At 56.4% G+C, this 17,279-nt stretch overlaps 1 protein-coding gene across 3 annotated transcripts in view; it reads right to left on the bottom strand.

Annotated features, from left to right (window-relative positions):
* Onecut1 (one cut homeobox 1) overlaps window positions 1-17,092 on the bottom strand; it is a 30,518-nt gene extending 13,426 nt beyond the window's left edge. The window contains exons 1-2 of one of the 3 annotated variants that reach the window (XR_015438771.1): window positions 15,651-17,092; window positions 14,333-14,756 (exon numbers count right to left, since the gene is read on the bottom strand). Coding sequence is in view for 2 of the 3 variants with exons in the window: in XM_087180426.1 (XP_087036552.1) it covers window positions 15,651-16,752 (1,102 nt within the window). In the remaining variant the exon portion in view is untranslated. The remainder of the gene's footprint in view (window positions 1-14,332; window positions 14,757-15,650) is intronic. The other 2 variants (XM_087180426.1, XM_004835377.3) reach the window with 2 other exon arrangements.
* Between the last annotated feature and the right edge of the window lie 187 nt (window positions 17,093-17,279).

Here is a 17,279-nt window from a genome sequence, read left to right as displayed (position 1 = left end):
CTCACGCCACCTCCCCGGGCTGCAGGCCTCTCCCCCTCCTCACACTGGACCACAGATCACTGCCTCGCACACTCAGCACCCTCCTGGGTAAGCAAGCTGGATGTGGTCCCTGAGAAGATAGAGATGCTCATGACGCGCTTTGGCACTGGGTTCTGGGAGAGCCCTGATCCCCTACCACATATTCCTGAAGCAGCAGAACAGTGCTTGGGTGTCTCGGAAGGGGCCTGGGAGCTCCCCAAATGCTGCTGAGCCCTCGGCAGTGGCAGAGGCTGTGCCGCCCGCTCCCTGGGTGGGCAGGGAGAGGCTGGAGAAACGGAGCTGGGGGTGCAGGGGCGCAGCAGGGACCTGGGAATGAATGGAGCTCCGAGTTCCCTCCAAGGACACAGTGCCCAGGCGCGGGGGATGCCTTCCCGGTTGTGGCCCGTGTGTGGCTTGGCTGAATACCCAGGTGAGGAGGTTAGGTTTACAGGGAAGGATGGCGCAGACCCCCGGTCCTCGAGGTGGAAATCACAACAGTAAATTGATGGGAGAACCCGGGAAGGGCCACAGAGAAATTAAATTCGGGGGATGAAGGGCGTGGAGAAAGAATGCTCAGTAGACAGATCAAACTTGCCATGTGCTTCTTGTTCTCCAGCACCTGCCAGGCCGCGGCTTTCTGCTCTCGGGGCCTCTGGCAGCTGGTGCCTAGGCCCTTGCGAGTGCGCCCTCCACCCACCTGCTTTCGGGGCTGCAGGTCTGGGTCCTGGCTCCGGGGAGATGCCAGGAGCAGGGGAGCTTGGGATCCATCTCGAGATGCTGACTGACTTGGCCCACAGCAGCCTTGCCTGGCAAGCCTGAAAGCGCCCAGGGAATTCCAACACACCACCGCAGCTGAGAGGCACCGGGTCAACTCTGCCTGGGAGCTTCATCCCCACCCCCAACACACACACTGAGGATTGAACCGAGCGCTTCACTAGCTTTTTTCATTTTGAAAAATGCTACATTGCCCAGGCTGGGCTGGGACTTGCAATCCTCCTGCCTTAGCCTCCTAGGCCCGCCCCACTCACACTTGAGTCGCATAGACACCTTGTTAAGGTGCTGACTGAGTAGGGCAGGTGGGGCTGGGATTCTGAACATCTGGCCTGAACCAGGGTGCTCCATGCTGAGGAGTGGGGCCTGGACTCCCAGAGAACCCCAGCAGGGTGTGGTCTAAATATGTCAAAGTTGCCCGGGGGCCCGAAAGGCGGCTTATCCGGAGCCCCATCCTAGACCCACGGAATGAGATTCTGAGTGTAGGACTCATGCACAAAGCATTTAGGACAAGCTCCCCACGTAACTGAGACAACCACTAAGGCTGGAGCCACTGCTCTACATTTTGAATTTTTTTTTTGTACTGGGAATCGAACTCAGGTCCTGGCGCTTGTGCAGCAAGCGGCGAAACCACTGAGCTAAATCCCTGGCCCCATTTTGAATTATTTTAAAACTTTCCCAGCGTGCCAGGATCACCCCATATACTTGTCAGAAATGGAGGTTGATGGAGTCAGGATTTGGGGAGGCTGGCCTGGGAGGAATACCAGGGGGCCCTAGGAGCTCGGGTCTCTGGGCATCTGGTTTGTGGGGCCTTGTCCCCCAAAGAGCCTAGAGGTTCCGTCAGTGAGGCCCAATTATCCACCACACTGGCCCTGTCCAGTTGTAGCAAACGCTTGTTGCAGATTTTTGTTTTTTTTTTTTTTTTGGTACCGGGGATCGAACTTGGGACCTTGCGCTTGCGAGGCAGGTGCCGGAACCACTGAGCTAAATCCCCAGCCCTTGTTTTGCTTTTTGAGACAGGGTCTTGCTATGTCATTCAGGCTGGCCTTGAACTCAATGTGTAGCCCAGGCTGGCCTCAGACTCGTGGAGATGTTCCTGCCTCAGCCGGTGGCAGATTCTGAGTCACACAAACGTCACCATGCATTAGGCTCACTTCTTGGGCTTGTTAGACACAGACCCCTGGGTGCTGCCTGTGTCTGATCTAACAGGACCCGGGTGATGCTCCGGCAGCCTTGTGGGCCGGCAGGGGTGGGGCCGGCAAATGAATTCTGTCTACAAAAGCTTATGCGAGTTTATTTATTTTATGAATATGTGCAAAGCAAAGCACTCAGATACATTACCAGATTTGTCAAATAAGTGCGTGGTGTCTGTGAGAGGAGAGAGAAAATGAGAGTTCTCACTGTAGAGTAAAGAACACACAAATAGGGAACGAGTGAAGGCAAGAAAAAGCAGCAACGGGAGGTGGAGGTGCCACTGGCAGAAACCCATGATTTACGGAAACGGCACCAGCATTCACGTCAGTGTGTCTGCAGGTACATGTGGTCGGCGCATGAGATGAGTGTGCATCACATCCTGGCTTTGTCTGGGAGGCTGGACTCTGACACCCTACCCACCAAAATAAGCCAGGGCTCACCAAAGAAGTGGCAGATTCTAGGCTTGGGATGCTGAAGGCTCCAGATGAGCTTGGGACATCTTTTTAGGCCAGAAAGTTTAAAAAAAAAAAAAAAAAAAGGACATGGGAATCTGGCCACAGGGCTCCCATAGGAGTCAGGCCAAAGTGAGACCTGGCACAATTTGAGCACCAAAATATTGAAATGCAGTATGAATTACAAGCCATCAGGGGACAAAGGAAGTCACGAGTCCACTCAGGAGCAAGCAAGGGAGGAGGAGGCTGGTGCTCACTGCAGAAAGCCAGGGCCACCTGTCACATGGCAGGCAGCTGGACAGGGAAAACCACTGTGACAGCCCTGGGATGAAGACTGGATCGAGCGCAGATCAATAGTTATTAGATCTACGGGGAGCATCGAGGAGGAGAGGCAGCTTTGAGTGGTCTTGGAAGGTCTCGCACAGATTGCTTCCCGGCTGCAAGGGAGGGATGGCACCCCGAGATTATGCTGGGGGAGGTCAGGCAGCACTCTGGGTGGTCGGGATTAGCTCTGCCGCTGAGCCAGGGACAGAGTGTGGGCCCTCCGGGTGCGACCCTGAGGACACCCCCCACCACGCAGCTTCCTGGGCAAGAAGGACACCCGGAAACACAGGAGGGGTGTCTCACCACAGAGGGGCGCTTCCCCTCAGACACCCCGGGCCTGCAGGAGGAGACAAAGGAAGGCCACAGTCGTGCGCACACGAGAGGCAGTGAGGGAACAGGGCAGCAGGGCCTTGGGACGGGTGGGGCCCAGGCCCAGGGGACGTTACTTGGTCAAATGACCAAGCTGAGCTATGACCCCAGGAGAAGCTGCCAGAGGCTTGGGGAAAACACGTTTAGAGCGCCAGGGCCATGGTATGTGGAGCTAACCTTCAGACGGCTCTGGGGGAAACTGACGCTGCACAACCGAGAGGGAGAACACGGATAACGCGAACAGAGGTAAAATGTCAGCAACCAGTCAACTGGTTGATGTTAACAACTAGGTGCAGGGTATACTAATTTTCTTTGTTCTATTTCAACCTTTTATCATTTGAAATAACTTCCAAGTAAAAACTTAAAAATCGTGTGTTCAAGTAGTATTTAATGAGATGTGTTCACCTGTAAATTCTCTATCAGCTTAATTTTGTGAAAAAGAAAAAAAATTTAAATGTACTTTATATACGTGCTTTTAAAAAGCTAGAAGGGAACAATCCTATGTATAAGTAGGTATTATCTTTGGGTTATGGAACTATAAATGATTTGATTTTGTTTTATTGTGATAATGCTTCCATTTTTTCTAAGGTTTCTACATGCAACACTAATACCTGGAGAAAAATACTTTTGTAAGAGGAAACCAAATCATGTATAGTGTTTCAAGCTGCTGTCATTAATGATAGCAGAAATGAAACAAAAATATTCAGTGATACTGCAGAAAGGTTATGTGAATTATAATGATTCTAAAATATAGAATCATAAAAATTTGTCTAGCCAGTTTAGGACCAAACTGAAGTGCCTAAAAATAGAGGATTGGCTAAATAAATGAGAACACCTCTGTAAGCAGAAGGCCTAGGGGCAGAGTGCTTTCTGGTATCGAGTGCTGGGCAGCCGGGCAGCGCCTTTCTGAGAGCTGCAGCCGTCTTGGCTCTGTGCATCCCCTGCATCAACTTCTGCTCACAGTGTATTCGGGAGGGGGTGATTTATAAGTCTCGATTTTTCTCGTATGTGTTTTTAAATACTCCATCACAGACTTAGTAACAGGATTTTAGTTTAAAAAATTACAAAACAGAGCTGCCGAAATAGTGCATGTCTGTAATCCCAGCACTCGGGAGGCTGAGGCAGGAGGATCACTGCGAGCTCGAGGCCAGGCCAAACTAAACAGTGGGAGACCCTGTCTCAAAACAAAACAAAATTACAAAATAGTACACATGCATCACCCATGGGGAACAGAAGAAGATGTACACACAGAGAGGTCAGCGCAGGGAGGGCGGCCGTGTGTGAGTCTTGTGTTCTTTTCCCTTGAGTGGGATAGCACACTTTCACCACAGAAAAGAATTTGCATTCTTAAAAAAATTGGAATTAAAAAATAAGTTATAAAAGTAAGATACAAAGTGCTTCAGTTTAGTAAGTAAGCAGCAAATGGTAGGACGGTGTCTACTAAGGCAAGCGACACACCTGAGCAACCAGCACCCTGTGTGAAAATGAAGGCTGTCATGTGACACTGTCGGCGACTGCTGAACAATAAAGAACACACTGTAGGTGTACACAGCACAGGTGAGTCTGGAGGGGATTTTCCTGGAAAATCCAAATTTTTCCAATTTCCCCCGCATACCCATCTATGTTCTTCAACTTTTTAAAAATGAGGAGAAATACCATGTATTGAAACAAGTATGTGTTCACTGGCAGTAAAGTATTCATTGTTCTCGGTAAAAGCAAAACTTGCACACGTTAATGTGCATGTCTGCAGGGCTCATTCCCACCTGCCTGACTCAGGGCTCCAACCCAAGAGGCCAGGGTTGGGGCCTCTGTTTCCCCTCCTGTCCCCTCGCTGAGCGACGCAGGCTCCCGACCTTCTGTGACCACGGTGACCAGGCCGCTTCTGCTTGCTCACAGCAGGGCTGCTGCATGCAGGACTTGGCTCCCCAGCACCAGGAAGGGACAACTGGACCTGGGGAGCCAGGCCCATGCTGCTCGAATCACTGTCTCCGCCCTGCGGGATAGGTGTGGGCGAGGTGCCTCGGTGTACAACAGGCAGAGTGCAGCGCACCTGTCCGTGTCTGAGGCCTCAGTGACGTCACCTTGGCCTCCGGCAAAGGTGCTGCCTGCTCCCAGGCTTTGCCTGGAGACCTGTGCCTGCCCCAGCTGCAGTGACTCCCAGTGACCCCTCCTGCAGCACCACCCGCAGCAGCTTCCAGAAGCACACATCTGACCCTTCTCAGCGAGAGGGCTGCAGCTTCCTTAGGCTCCAGCTGCAGGACACAAGGGGCTCTGTCACCCCGCGGTCTGCTTTGCAGGCTCCTTCCCGCCGGCCCAGAACCATGCCCTGGCCCTGATCCCGCATGTGAAGGGCGCCCTGCTGCTCCCTCCTCTGTGCTCTGGCCGGCCCACCCCACCGAGTCTGGGTGAAGGAAGGCACAGGGACCTCTGAAGTGTGGAACACAGCCCTCGATGGAGCTTCGCAGGCGCGGTGGCCCGGGACTCTCCGGAGGACCTTGTTAAAACAGATTCAGACTCGGGAGATCTGGGGCAGAACCAGAACCTGAAGTTCTTTTTTATTTTTTCCTGCGCTACTGGAGGTGAACCCAGGGCCTCACACATGCTAGACAAGAGCTCTACTGAGTTACATTTCTAGCCCTTTTTCATTTATTCTGAGACAAGTTCTCACAAAGTTGCCCAGGCTGGCCTTGAACCTGCAATCTTCCTGCCTCAGCCTCCCGAATAGCTGGGATTATAGGTGTGCACCAGCCATCATGCCAGACTGAATGCCTGCATTTCTTAGCAGTTCCCAGGCAAGGCTGGCACTGTGGATCAGGACCAGCATGAGCAGGAAGGCCCTACAGAATAGTAATCACCTTTGCAGATGGAGGAGCATGTGGAATCAACCCCTCTGGCAGTGATCTTGAATTGTTAAGTGAATTTTTTGATTTAAAAAGACCAAAAGTCAAAGGTTATATACACACACCACACACCCAGTAAGGAAAGGAGCTATAAGGTTATTCCAGAAATAAAAGTAAAATAAATAAAAATGGTGAGCATACCTGTAATCTCAGCACTGGGGAGGCTGAGGCAGGAGGGTCACTACATGTTTGAGACCAACCTGGACTCCTTAGTGAGTTTTAGGCCAGCCTGAACTACATAATGAGACTCTGTCTCAAAAAAACAAACAAAAAATAAAAAACTCTCTTAAATTCTCAGTGCCAATATTGTAATTCTCACCATGAAGTTACACCAGATTCACCTGGGAAGCTTTTTACAAAGTGACCCATACTATAGTCTCCCCTTGCCTGTTCCACCAATCTGCCCGGTCCCCCGGAGGAATATCATGATACCCTGAAAACTGAAAAGCACTGCCCTGGAGACTCTTTGGTTACTCACAGGAAGGAAGAGTGTCATGGCTGTGCAGGGAGAAGCAGACTTGCAGGCTCCTGGTGATCCAGGTGCCAGAAACCAGAGATGGAGTCTGAGCCGGTGCTACTCCCAGCTGGCCTCTGCTGGGAAACCTCTTCATTTCTGACCCAGGTCTGACCTGTCATCCAAGTCTTCAAAGCTGTCCCTTCATAAGCTGGGGGGCGTGGCCCACGCCTACCAATCCAGCGCTCTGGGAGGCTAAGGCAGGGGGTTCACAAGTTTGAACCCAGCCTGAGCAACTTAGTGACTCAGCAAGAACCTGTCTCAAAATAGTTTTTTAAAAAAGGGCTGGGGATGTAGCTCTGTGCAAAGGCCCTGTGGTCAATTTCCAATACAACAAAACCAAAACCAAACCAAACCTACAACCAAAAAAGACTCCATCACACCTGGCTTCTCCTTCCTGAACACGTACATGAAACACACACACAACATACACAACACACACATACAATCACACATTAAAAGGAAAATGTGAAGTTGTCTTTCTTCTCACCAGAGAAAGGAAGGAAGGAAGGAAAAGAAAGATGAGAGAGAGAGAGATATTTTTGTTCTGAGGACCGGTGTATCTGCCGTTTGGATGTGGCTCAGCAAGAGTGCTTGCCTGGCTTGGGTGAGGCCTGGGTTCTGACTTTTCTTTCCCGGTCAACCCTTGAAGTTGCAGGGAAGTCGGCATCAGCACAGGGTGGGGCTGAACGCATACCAGTGCAGAACGTGCTGGGTTTACTTGGCCCAAACTGTCTGGGTTGGGGGCCAGGAAAAGACAGTTTCTTCCTCCCAGGGTTCAGAGAAGTGGTGTTTGCTGCCTGCAGAACAATGCGCATCATGGAAGACAGGGAGCGGAGGCAGAGAACAGAGGAAGCCACGGCCAGCGAAGACCCAGGACATTCGCCATGGGAGCCCTGCCGCAGGGTTTCTCCTCCACCAGCGCATTCTTCTCCTCCTCCCTCAGCAGTGCCGGAAATGGAACCCAGGGCCCTTGCACATGCGCACAAGTGTTCTGCTCCCCCAGTCCCATGTGTTTCTTAGTTCTTTGCATCACTTCTGTGGGCTTCTCTAAACAGGAAGCTACTTAGCCTTGCTTGCTTTTTAGCTTTTTAAAATGGCACTGTTTTGGCGTGGTTAGCTATCACTCGCTCAATTTTTAAAGTTTAACACAGTTTCTACGATGCCCCCTTGTGCCAAGTCTCCATGTTGGTGCCTCCCACGCTGCAGGAGCACATGGTTACTTAGCTGCAGGTCCCTCGTCAGCGCACACCGAGCCTGCTTCTGGCCTTTGCTCTTGAGAAGGATGCTTCTCTGCGGTCTCCTATGTCTCTGGAACAGCTGTGAGCTTAGCCAGACCAGGCCTGGTTATCACTGAAGCTCTAAAAGGTTCGCCATCGCTGGTCCAGGCTACAGATGAACCAGCAAGGTTCTAGGCACGTGTTGGCTCGAGGTTCTGAGCTGATGCCAACTTACGCTCCCGGCAGAGCGTGCAAGAGTTCCTGGTGAGCCTCACACTTGCCAACAGCTCGAGGTGCCTGGGACAGAGGCAGTCGGTCACAGAATGTGGGGCCCAGGAGGGAGGACCCTGGGGCAAAGGAGCCTGAGGCCCAGGAAGGTCAGGGGCCTCCATGAGGGGAGAGGGTTGGGGACCGCCAGAACCGTTCTCCAGGTTCTCCACCCTTCCCCTGACTCTCCATCCAGGGCACTTTCTTTCCCCCAGTAATTTAAGATGGCAGAGCATGATCCAGAAAATCAGTAATGACTCTACATATTATACAATTAGCAGATTTATTTGTAAAGCAGAGTTGTCTGACTGAAGTGGCTGATGACTGCTGACTGCAGCTTCTTTGCCTGTGACATGCACAGGGTGACAGGTAGGGGAGAAGGAAGGGAGGGAGGAAGACTGCACAACTCTGGCCGAGACACACACATCTCACGACGGCAAAAGGCACAGGTCTTCCGGGAGGAGTCCTGGCCACCTCACTGGTATCTTCCCAGGAAAATCCTGGGTGCATCCTTGAAAAAATAAATATTTTTGTGAAGAAGGCAAACCTCCGACTTCTGAAGCTCAAACTCAGTGTCCCTTTATGAGCATTCATAATTAAGCTATCCCGAGAGGCGAGCAACTGTGGCCTTAGCGGAGAGGCTGCAGTGAATGATGGGTCAGACTTGAAGGGTGTCTGTATGTGAAAGGCCAATTTGCGCACATGTGCACTCCGAGGGCCTCACCTCAGGTGTGGTGTGGCCCGAGCAGAGGAGCCTGTCCCGTCCAGTGGAGCAGCAGGCCGAGGCGGGAGGAAACTTACAGTGCTGGAAGCTGTGGGCCCCGGAACCTCTTTTCCCCATGCTGCCCCTCTGGCTGGCCACTCTCAGACAAGAGCCGCTTTGCATCGAGAACTACCTTCCCACCTAGCCGTGCCTGCAGCTGGTGCTAAGAGCGTCCTGTGAGGCCCCTCTGGGGATGTCAGGAGGCTGCACAGCTTTTACGACCCCAGGGTGGGGGCTTGGGGGGCAGAACACTGACGATGCTGCCCAGGGACGCTGAGTGGGACGCGGTTGCTTCTGGTTCAAGTCCTCCCCCAGCAGTCATCTGAACCAGCGCTAACGAGTGTGGAGTGCCATTACATAATCGCCCAGCTCACTGGATTAATGATGAAAAGAGGAACTGATTTTTCCAGTTGCGTCATTGGAAGTAAATGTTAACTTTCTTTCCGAGTCCTTAGTTAACCGCATTAGTGTGACAAATATGTCTTTGTCTAGCATAAGTAATTAGAATTTAATCACTTTAACTGGATCTTAATTACCCCAAATGAATTGAAAGGACATTTAATAGCAAAGATCAAATTGCCTTAATGAACGATTTTTGTGCTCCATCAATACTGCAATCGCGGAGCCACTCCTCTCGGCCCAGCCCAGGAACCGCGGTGGCCAGTTGGGGTCACTAGGTGGCGCTGCTCTCATTTGTTTACTTAATTTCCCCATTGATCTGTTGCAGGAGACTACAGGAAAGAAAGCGAAAAGCACATAGTTTATTGTGTTCTTCTGATAACCTCTTTTTGGGACTATGAGATCATCACCAGATGTGAAAACGACAGTGACTTCAGGGGCCGTTGATTCTGAGTGCCCATGGCGCACACAACGTCAGGTACCTGGAGACCACACTCCCTCCGGACAGCTGCCAGCGGGGGATGGAGTTTTAGTCAATGCATTACTTTTGGGTGAGCAGAGAGTCCTCAGATGCGAGTGACAGGCATGCTCTGGAACTGGCAAGATGAGACCTGAACACCAGAGCTCCACAGCATGGGAGGATCAGGGTCCTCAGCCCTGCAGGCCTGTCCCCGAGGACCAGCCCTACCTGAAGAGCGCAGCTGACGAGATGGTCTTCCCCATCAATAACTTTAAGTGAACAAATGGACAGAGAGACCTGGGCTCCGAGTCCAGCTCCCTCACTGCTTGCCATTCCCCCTGGCTGCTTCTTCAAGGAGAGCAAAAAAAACCCTCTCATAAGTCTTGAGTCAAAAAGAAATAAGTTTCCATAAGTAACTCTGAGAGCCCCTCAGGGAGGACACAGGCCTCTAATTCGAAGAAGTTTACCATGCATGGGGTGAATAATAAATTGGGGGCGTGTTATGAGGAGTCAGTCACTTCTCACTTCGGTCCACGGGCTGGGTTCCCACACTGGCTACAGAAGCTTGGGGTGGAGGTAAGAGCGTCTGGCTTCGACCCAGGAGTGCTGAGTTCCGCAGGCCCATGTTTTCCAGCTGTGATTCACAAACAAATCATCTACCTCACCGAAGAGAGCAGCAGGGCATGGTACAGCCATGAGGCCGCTGGTTCCCAAACTCACCTGCGCATCAAAATCTTCAGGGCTCTTGTGTCCCATGCAAATGACATCGGATATCTGGGGCACAGGCAGGCACTGTGAGTTTTCTTTCTCTCTTCAAGTCTGTGATCGAGTTGGTGACTCTCGGCATAGGCGGCGAGTGTTATGGGGAAACTCTAGAGCCCTGCACTCCGAACAAATGTGCAGCGCTCACTAAATCCCACACGAGGGGCTGGCACCTGAGGGTCCAGTCTCTTCCAGAGAAGAACGTGTCTAGAAGCTAATTTGTTCAATTTTATGGTACTGTAAGATCTTTGGGGAGAAAGATTTACAGATGACTCCATAGCAAGACTTTATGACAAATAATTTGTGTATTTCCGTCAAAACTGTCAGTTTGTCCTGCGATGGGCCTAGTCACCTCCCACACTCTGTCATCTCAGAGGAAATTAAGATTTAGCACAAGTACCATAGTGATAACACGCTTGCACTAGAATAAAAACCTACTGAAACAGATTTATGATTGTACATTAATTTCATTCACATTAGAAATATATTTTTCCTTTTTATTGAGTGAGGCTGGTATTTCTCATTGGAAACAATGTGCTTTCTTCTAAAGGTGCTTGTCTCACTTAAATAGAGACATGCCAAGAACCGTATTTAGCAAGTATCTGTTGTATGTTTTCCTGCAGCATAAGAAATGGACCCTCTGACAGCCATGGCTTCCACAAGCTCCTCCCTCGGTTGCCAGCCTGGGTTGGGGGCCATTTCAGTTGACCACAGTGCAGAAACCCCGCTCTGTGCTGATGGGCAGAGAAATGAAACCAGTCTTCTCATGCGAGCCTCCAGGCTGAGCCGCCTTGAAGTATGTGCTTAAATATTCCAGCGTGGGAGCGTTCAGGGGAGCAGGGCCTGCAAGGACCAGTTTCTACTGAGGCCAGCGACTGACACCGGGGAATCTCTTTTGAACTGCAAATCCCAATCAGCCTTGAGAATTTTTTCTTTCTTTTAACAAGAAAATCAGGAATCCATTTTACTCATATTTTAAAAGAACTGTCCCTCCTGAGAACTTCGGGAGCAGCCTCTATTTGATGAGCTGGCTTTGTCGAGGATGCGGAAATGATGACATCAAGCAGCTCGTGTACCCACCTCCTTAAAGACCTCGTATATTAGAGATGACTATAGATTTTCCCCAGCACAGATCAAAGGGACGGAATTGAGCGTTTTAGCGTAATGATCCAGCCCTGTCACACCCATAGGGACGCGCATTCGGAGCTGCAGCCGCGCAGGAAAGATCTGCCGCGCAGGAAAGATCTGCCGCCGGATGGCCGCGGGTGGGTTCACCTGCCTGCTGCCCTGGCCCAGCCTGTGTCTCTCCTTGGCGGGGCCTCGAGCGCTCATAAACTCCGGAATATCAGCCACGGATTTCCGATTTCTCACTGCAAGTTTTCAAAAGCTCCCGGGCCGCGGCACGGAGACAGGCGGCGGGGTCCTATCCGGGGTCCTGTCTGGGGTCTTGTCCGGGGTCCTGATGGCGTGCCCGCTCCATCCACCCCGGCAGCAAACAAAGACTTCTGCTCGGCCCGGCCTCCTCCCTCCTGCCTCGGGTCATTTTGCTGGGAGAGGAAACAAGGAAACAAAGGAGCCACTGATCCGCTGCGCCCCGGCCCCATCTCTGAACTGTGACCGCCTGTCACCTTCTCCGCGCCGACCCTGCTTTTCTTAGATAAAAACACACCAGCAAGAGCATCATTCAGACAGAAAACCCACGCGTGCACCTCGCCTGGAGAGGTTAGGGCTGGGGGCATGAAAATGTCTCCATTAGCTGGGTAACCCCAGCATTGTTGGGGACCTCAGGAGAGGCACAGGAAGCCCTCTCTTCCTCCTTCGCGCCCTCTTCCCATCAAAACAGTGACCCCAGCTCCCTTTCTCAAAATAAAGGCATCTCGCGTCCCACCCCTGCTGAGCTGGACAGCTGAGGTGCCGGGCGCCACCCCGCCGGCCCACAGGGGGCGCGCACGGCCTCCGCAGAGGGGAGGCCAGCTTAGAGGAAGCAGAGCCGCAAAAGCAGGGAGTAGGGTGCAGCCATCACGGAGGGCTCAAAGCTCGAGGATAAAAACACAGGCCTTGGACTTCGGGGGCTTCGCTGCTGCAACACAGCTGAGCTACTGCTGACTCCGTGCACCGCAGGGGTCAGCTGCCTGGCTGTGGTGCCCCGTGGGGCTGGGGGTGGGCACCGGGGGCAGCTCTGGCCCCTGGGCCCACTCTTTGCACACTTCTGAGGCGCTCCTGAAGGGCGTGGGGTTCACCTCTGTGGGCATGCTCACTGCAGGGACACCAAGGTCACCGAACAATAGCCGCCAAGTCCAGTCGCATGGGGTTTGGCAGCTCAGAGCTCCGCCACCGCCACCGCCTGTGCTCTCGAACCTGCTGCACTCCCTCTCATCTGAGCTCCCTAGCAGGCACTGCGCACAGGAACGAGGGCTCCTCAAGCTCGGAGACTGGGCCGCACACAGACCCTGGCCGGGTCCCACGAGTTCCTGAGGGTCCCCAGGGCACTGCCCTGGGCAGGCGCTGGAACTTCACAGGATGGGCGGAGGCGGGTCCAGGCCTCGCCCCAGGCCCCAAAGACACGGATGGTCGAGCCCCGCCGGCCCTTTGTTAGAGCAGCTGTGCAGCCCAGATGCGGCTCGGCCTCTACTCCCACCCTGCGCCCGCCTGGAGCTGCCAACTCCCGCGTCCCCACGCCTGGGCTGGCTTCTCTCCAGGGACCAAGCAAATGCAGCTCCTAGGCCTCGTACTTGCCCCGGGCCTGGCTCCCTCGGCCCAAAGAGGCCAGGGGACAGCCGAAAGGTCTGGCCGGGGTGAATAATTAACAAAAAGCAAATGGGCCTGTGTGGGGCTGTTATCAACCAATCTCGCCCAAGGCCATCCATGGCAAACACTGCCCAGGTTGGGCTGCACCAGACTTTCTCATGGGCACCTCCGGGGACAGCCCCACCTTTCTCCCACGGAGGGAGCAGACACTGGGACTGAGTCTGTGTGGGAGGATTCCTCACCTCCCCCAGGCCTGTATCCCCATCCTCGTCCCCAAACCACTGGGAGCCACAGTGCCACTCGGGTGCAGCAAGCATTGCCAGGAGGGAAGGAACACATGACGGTTTAAAGGTGGTTAATTTGGTGAGAACTCCCTCCCCTGTCGCCCGTCTTCCATCTGTGCTGTAACTTGGTGACCGGAAGGCGCTTCTCCGAACGCCCATACATGCAGAGGGGTCTGGAGCCCGGGACCTGGGAGCAAGGACCATGCATGAGGCCGGGCTCTGTGCAAGGGAGCGGGGCTGCCAGCATCCTCAGCCAGAGTCCCGAAGCCAGGCACCTGCTAGACACCTTTTGAGTCTTTAGAAAGTGACCTCGCTTGGAAGAAAGCAAGAAAGCAAACAAGAAAAAATGTTAAAACAAGGCTCCTTGTTATTCAGTGTCTTAGAACCAGGATGCGGCCGTGAGGATCTGCGGCACCAGACTGTTGCTGATGCACTGGCGTCATCCCACCCCTCTAAATTAATGACCCGGCACCGCTCCCTCTGGGCTGTAAGACACCCCTGGGTTTGGGGGGAAGAAGCCCTTCTCCAGCCTCTCACTTTCCACCTTTTCTAGGAAAAGGTAGGGCACCGCCACAGGCTGCTAGTTGTACAGGCAGGCGCCCCGTGATCTCCCGGGTCCCCTGAGCACCTGTCGGGCACCAAGCCCGCGCCTCTCTGGTCCCGAGGTCGGAGGGCCAGGCCCGAGCCTGGAAGGGAACTTGTCCTCCGTCCTTCCAGATGGCCCTAGGCAGTGCAATGCAGTCACCGAAGTCTGGAGTGAGTGCCTCCGGGCGGGCGGCAGGGTTATGCACTTTCCCGCGGGGTTCCCTTCCTCTCCATCTCAGTCCCCTTCCCCACCGCTCGCAGGCTTCGGGGTGAGAGGAGGCCCCACACTACTCTCGGCCTACCTGGGCTGGCTCAGAGGCGGTCCCTGTGCCCGCGGTCTTGGTCCTCCAGCAGCCGAGCGCGCGCGGCGCAGGCGCACAGGGCTGAAGAGCGGACGCGGCGACCGGGTCCGCGGGGCACCGTCCACTTCTACCCGCTTCCCGGTAGCCGAGGGCAGCCGTGGACAGAGCAGGGCTCCAGCGCCGGGCAGGGGCTCCGGGTGCCGCTGGAGTCCTGGGACCCGCCTGTCCCACGCTCAGGGGCGGGCACGCGGAGGGGAGGGCCCGCGGCCTTGCTTTGACTTTAGACTTCGAAATAGCTCAGCGCCCCCAGCTCTGAGCGGATTGACGGTCTCTCATCCTCCGGGGATGAATTAGTGGAGAAGGATCAGTTAATTAACAAGCCCTCATTCCGGCTTTCACTTTCTCTCCGCCGAGGCCTGAGCATCTGCGGAGAGGGGTTGGGGGCGAGGACTCGGAGTCAATCTCAGCTCGCCGCCGGCAGTTCGGGCCTTCACCTCCTCTCTTGTCTCCCTCTTCGGAGGTCTCGGCACCGCTTGGGTCCCCCCCACCCCCCAGCGCCTCTGGGCTTCGCTGTGTCTCGGCCTGTGGGCCTTTAGGGGAGCCAGGTGGGCGGCTCCCTGGGAAAGCCGGTGCAGGTCCGGCGCAGGAGACCCCGCTCAGACTCGGGGCCACTGGCTCATCCCCACCCTCCCGCGCGGACCTTCAGAAGACAACGTGAGCGGCGAAAGGGTCCTGGGCTCGGCTGAGAGGTCCCGGGGCGCTCAGCCCCTCTCCCAAGGACCTCGCACAGCGACCCCCCCCTCCAGCCCAGGAAGACCCAGGCGCAGAGGGCTCGGCAGAGGTCCCGCCGCGCACCTCGCCCCGCTGCGCACGCCTGTAGCGCGGTTCCGTGCAGCCGGCCCTGCGCCCACAGGCTGAGCGCAGCCGCCGAGCGGAGCGGCTGCAGCCGAGGCGGACAGGAGCTCCGCGCTCCGGCTCAGCGCCGGTGCCCACCTGGGCACGGCGAGCGCCAGAGCGCAGCTTCAGGTAGGCGTGTGGCGCCCCCTCCTCCCAAACCCCGGGTGCTGGGCCGAAAACCCTCGCCCGGACAGGTGTCCTGCCAGGTTCCAGGCTTCTTGTGGCCTCAGGCTGGGCGACCCTCCTGCGCTGTCCCAGAGCAGATGCGCCCGGAGCAGCCGAGTCCGGCGCCTCTCTGTCACAGTTCAGCGCACTGAGCCCTAGGGGAGGTGTGCCAGCCCTCCCAAGGACCCCTCTCCATGAAGAGCGGGGGTTCTCCAGTCCCCCCTCGCCCAGGCACCCAGCTCCCCGGCCAGCTCACCTGCCAAGCGGAGCGCCGACATGCGCTGGAACTCTGGCTCCTGCAGCCACTTCCACATCCTCCGGAAGGTCTCCCGGCCGGACTTGAGCTTGCTCCAGGGCTTGGGGTTGCGCAGCAGGTCCGAGAGGGTCCCCTGGGAGCGACAGAGCACCCTCTGCGCAAAGATGGCCTGGGGAATGCTGTAGCGTTTCAGCTCGGTGGTGATGCGTTGCGCCACCTCTTTGGTATTGATCTCTTCCATCTGCCCTGAATTACTTCCATTGCTGACTTGCGCGCCGGTCACCGAGGGGTTGGGCTCCCGGGCTGTGCCCAGGAGCTGTCCGTGGCCCTGGGCGTTGAGGTGGGCATGGGGGTGGTGCGGAGGGAGGCCGTTGATGGGCACCATGCCGGCCGAGGTGGGCGTGAGGTGCTGCTCGCCGTGGCGGCCGAGCATGGCCGGGTGGTGGGCTTCGAAGCCGTTGGGGGTGAGCATCTTGTCGGCGGGCATGGCGGGGCCCGGGTGGGCGTAGTGGGGGAGCCCTTGTTGGGAGTTGTGGATGCCACCCAGGCCCGACCCGGAGAGGGGCGAGAGGCTCTGGCCCATGCCGGCCACGTCCTTGTGGTAGGGGGTGTAGAGGTTGTTCATGGAGGCCAGCCCGCGCTCGTCGCGCATGAGGGTGAAGCTGCCGCTCACGTTGCCCGCCAGGCGCTGGTGGTGGTGCGGGGCGTGGTGGTGGTGATGGTGGTGGTGGTGGTGGGGGAACTTGTCCGACACGGTGGAGATGGGCGGCAGCGGCTGCAGCGGCGTGAGCGTGGTGTAGGTGGTGGGCATGCTCATACCTGGGGGTGTCTCGCAGGCCATGGTCATGGTGGGGTGCAGCGGCCCGGCCAGGCTGTGCTCGGGCGCGCGGGGGTGGTGGTGGTGGTAGTCGCCGCCGCCGCCGTCCAGCAGGGTGGCCATGCCCAGCGAGCGCGGGTGCGCGGGAGCCAGGTGGCTGCCGCGGTGGGCCACGGAGCCGCGCGCGTGGGGGCTGCCGCCCAGCAGGTCAGCGGGGGCGGGCACCGGCTCGTGGCTCACCGCGTGCAGCTCGCCAATCGCCTCCATGGTCAGCTGCGCGTTCATGGTGCTGCGGGCGAGGGCGCGGCGGACACCACATGGAGGGGACGGGCGCGGCGGGGCGCGGGTCCGGGTCACCTCGGCCGCCGGCGGCTGCGCTCCCGGTGGCTCTGCTTCTCCCGCGAGCGTGCACGTCCTGCCTCGCCTCTGCCCCCGCCTTGCCCCTGCGTCCTGGCTGACTTTAAATATTAATTTCCAGAAAGGCTGCGCGCCGTGGGGAGAGCGCGGCGCCCCCAGCCCGCCGGCCCCTCTCGGCCCTCTCCTCCTTAGAACGGCGAGGGGCCCCGCGCCCCCGCCGCGGCCCGCGCGACCGCCGCGGCTGCTGCCCGACCGCGCCGCCCGCCCGCTCGAGCCATGGCTCGGTTACTGTCGCAGCTCTGGGGCCGCGGTCGGCTCTCCGCGCCGCCGCCAGCCCGCCCCACCCCCCCCCCGGGGCGCTGCGCGCATGCGCGGGCGCGGCCCCCGCCCCCCGCCGCGAGCCCGGCCCACGGGCCCGGGTACAAATGTAGCGGGGCCGAGCGCTCGCTGGCGGC

Source organism: Heterocephalus glaber, unplaced genomic scaffold (genome assembly GCF_053883595.1).
Source record: "Heterocephalus glaber isolate CG9 unplaced genomic scaffold, H.glaber_assembly_v1.0 deba00000122, whole genome shotgun sequence".
Lineage (NCBI taxonomy): Eukaryota > Metazoa > Chordata > Mammalia > Rodentia > Bathyergidae > Heterocephalus > Heterocephalus glaber.
This window is presented reverse-complemented; position numbering and strand designations above follow the sequence as displayed.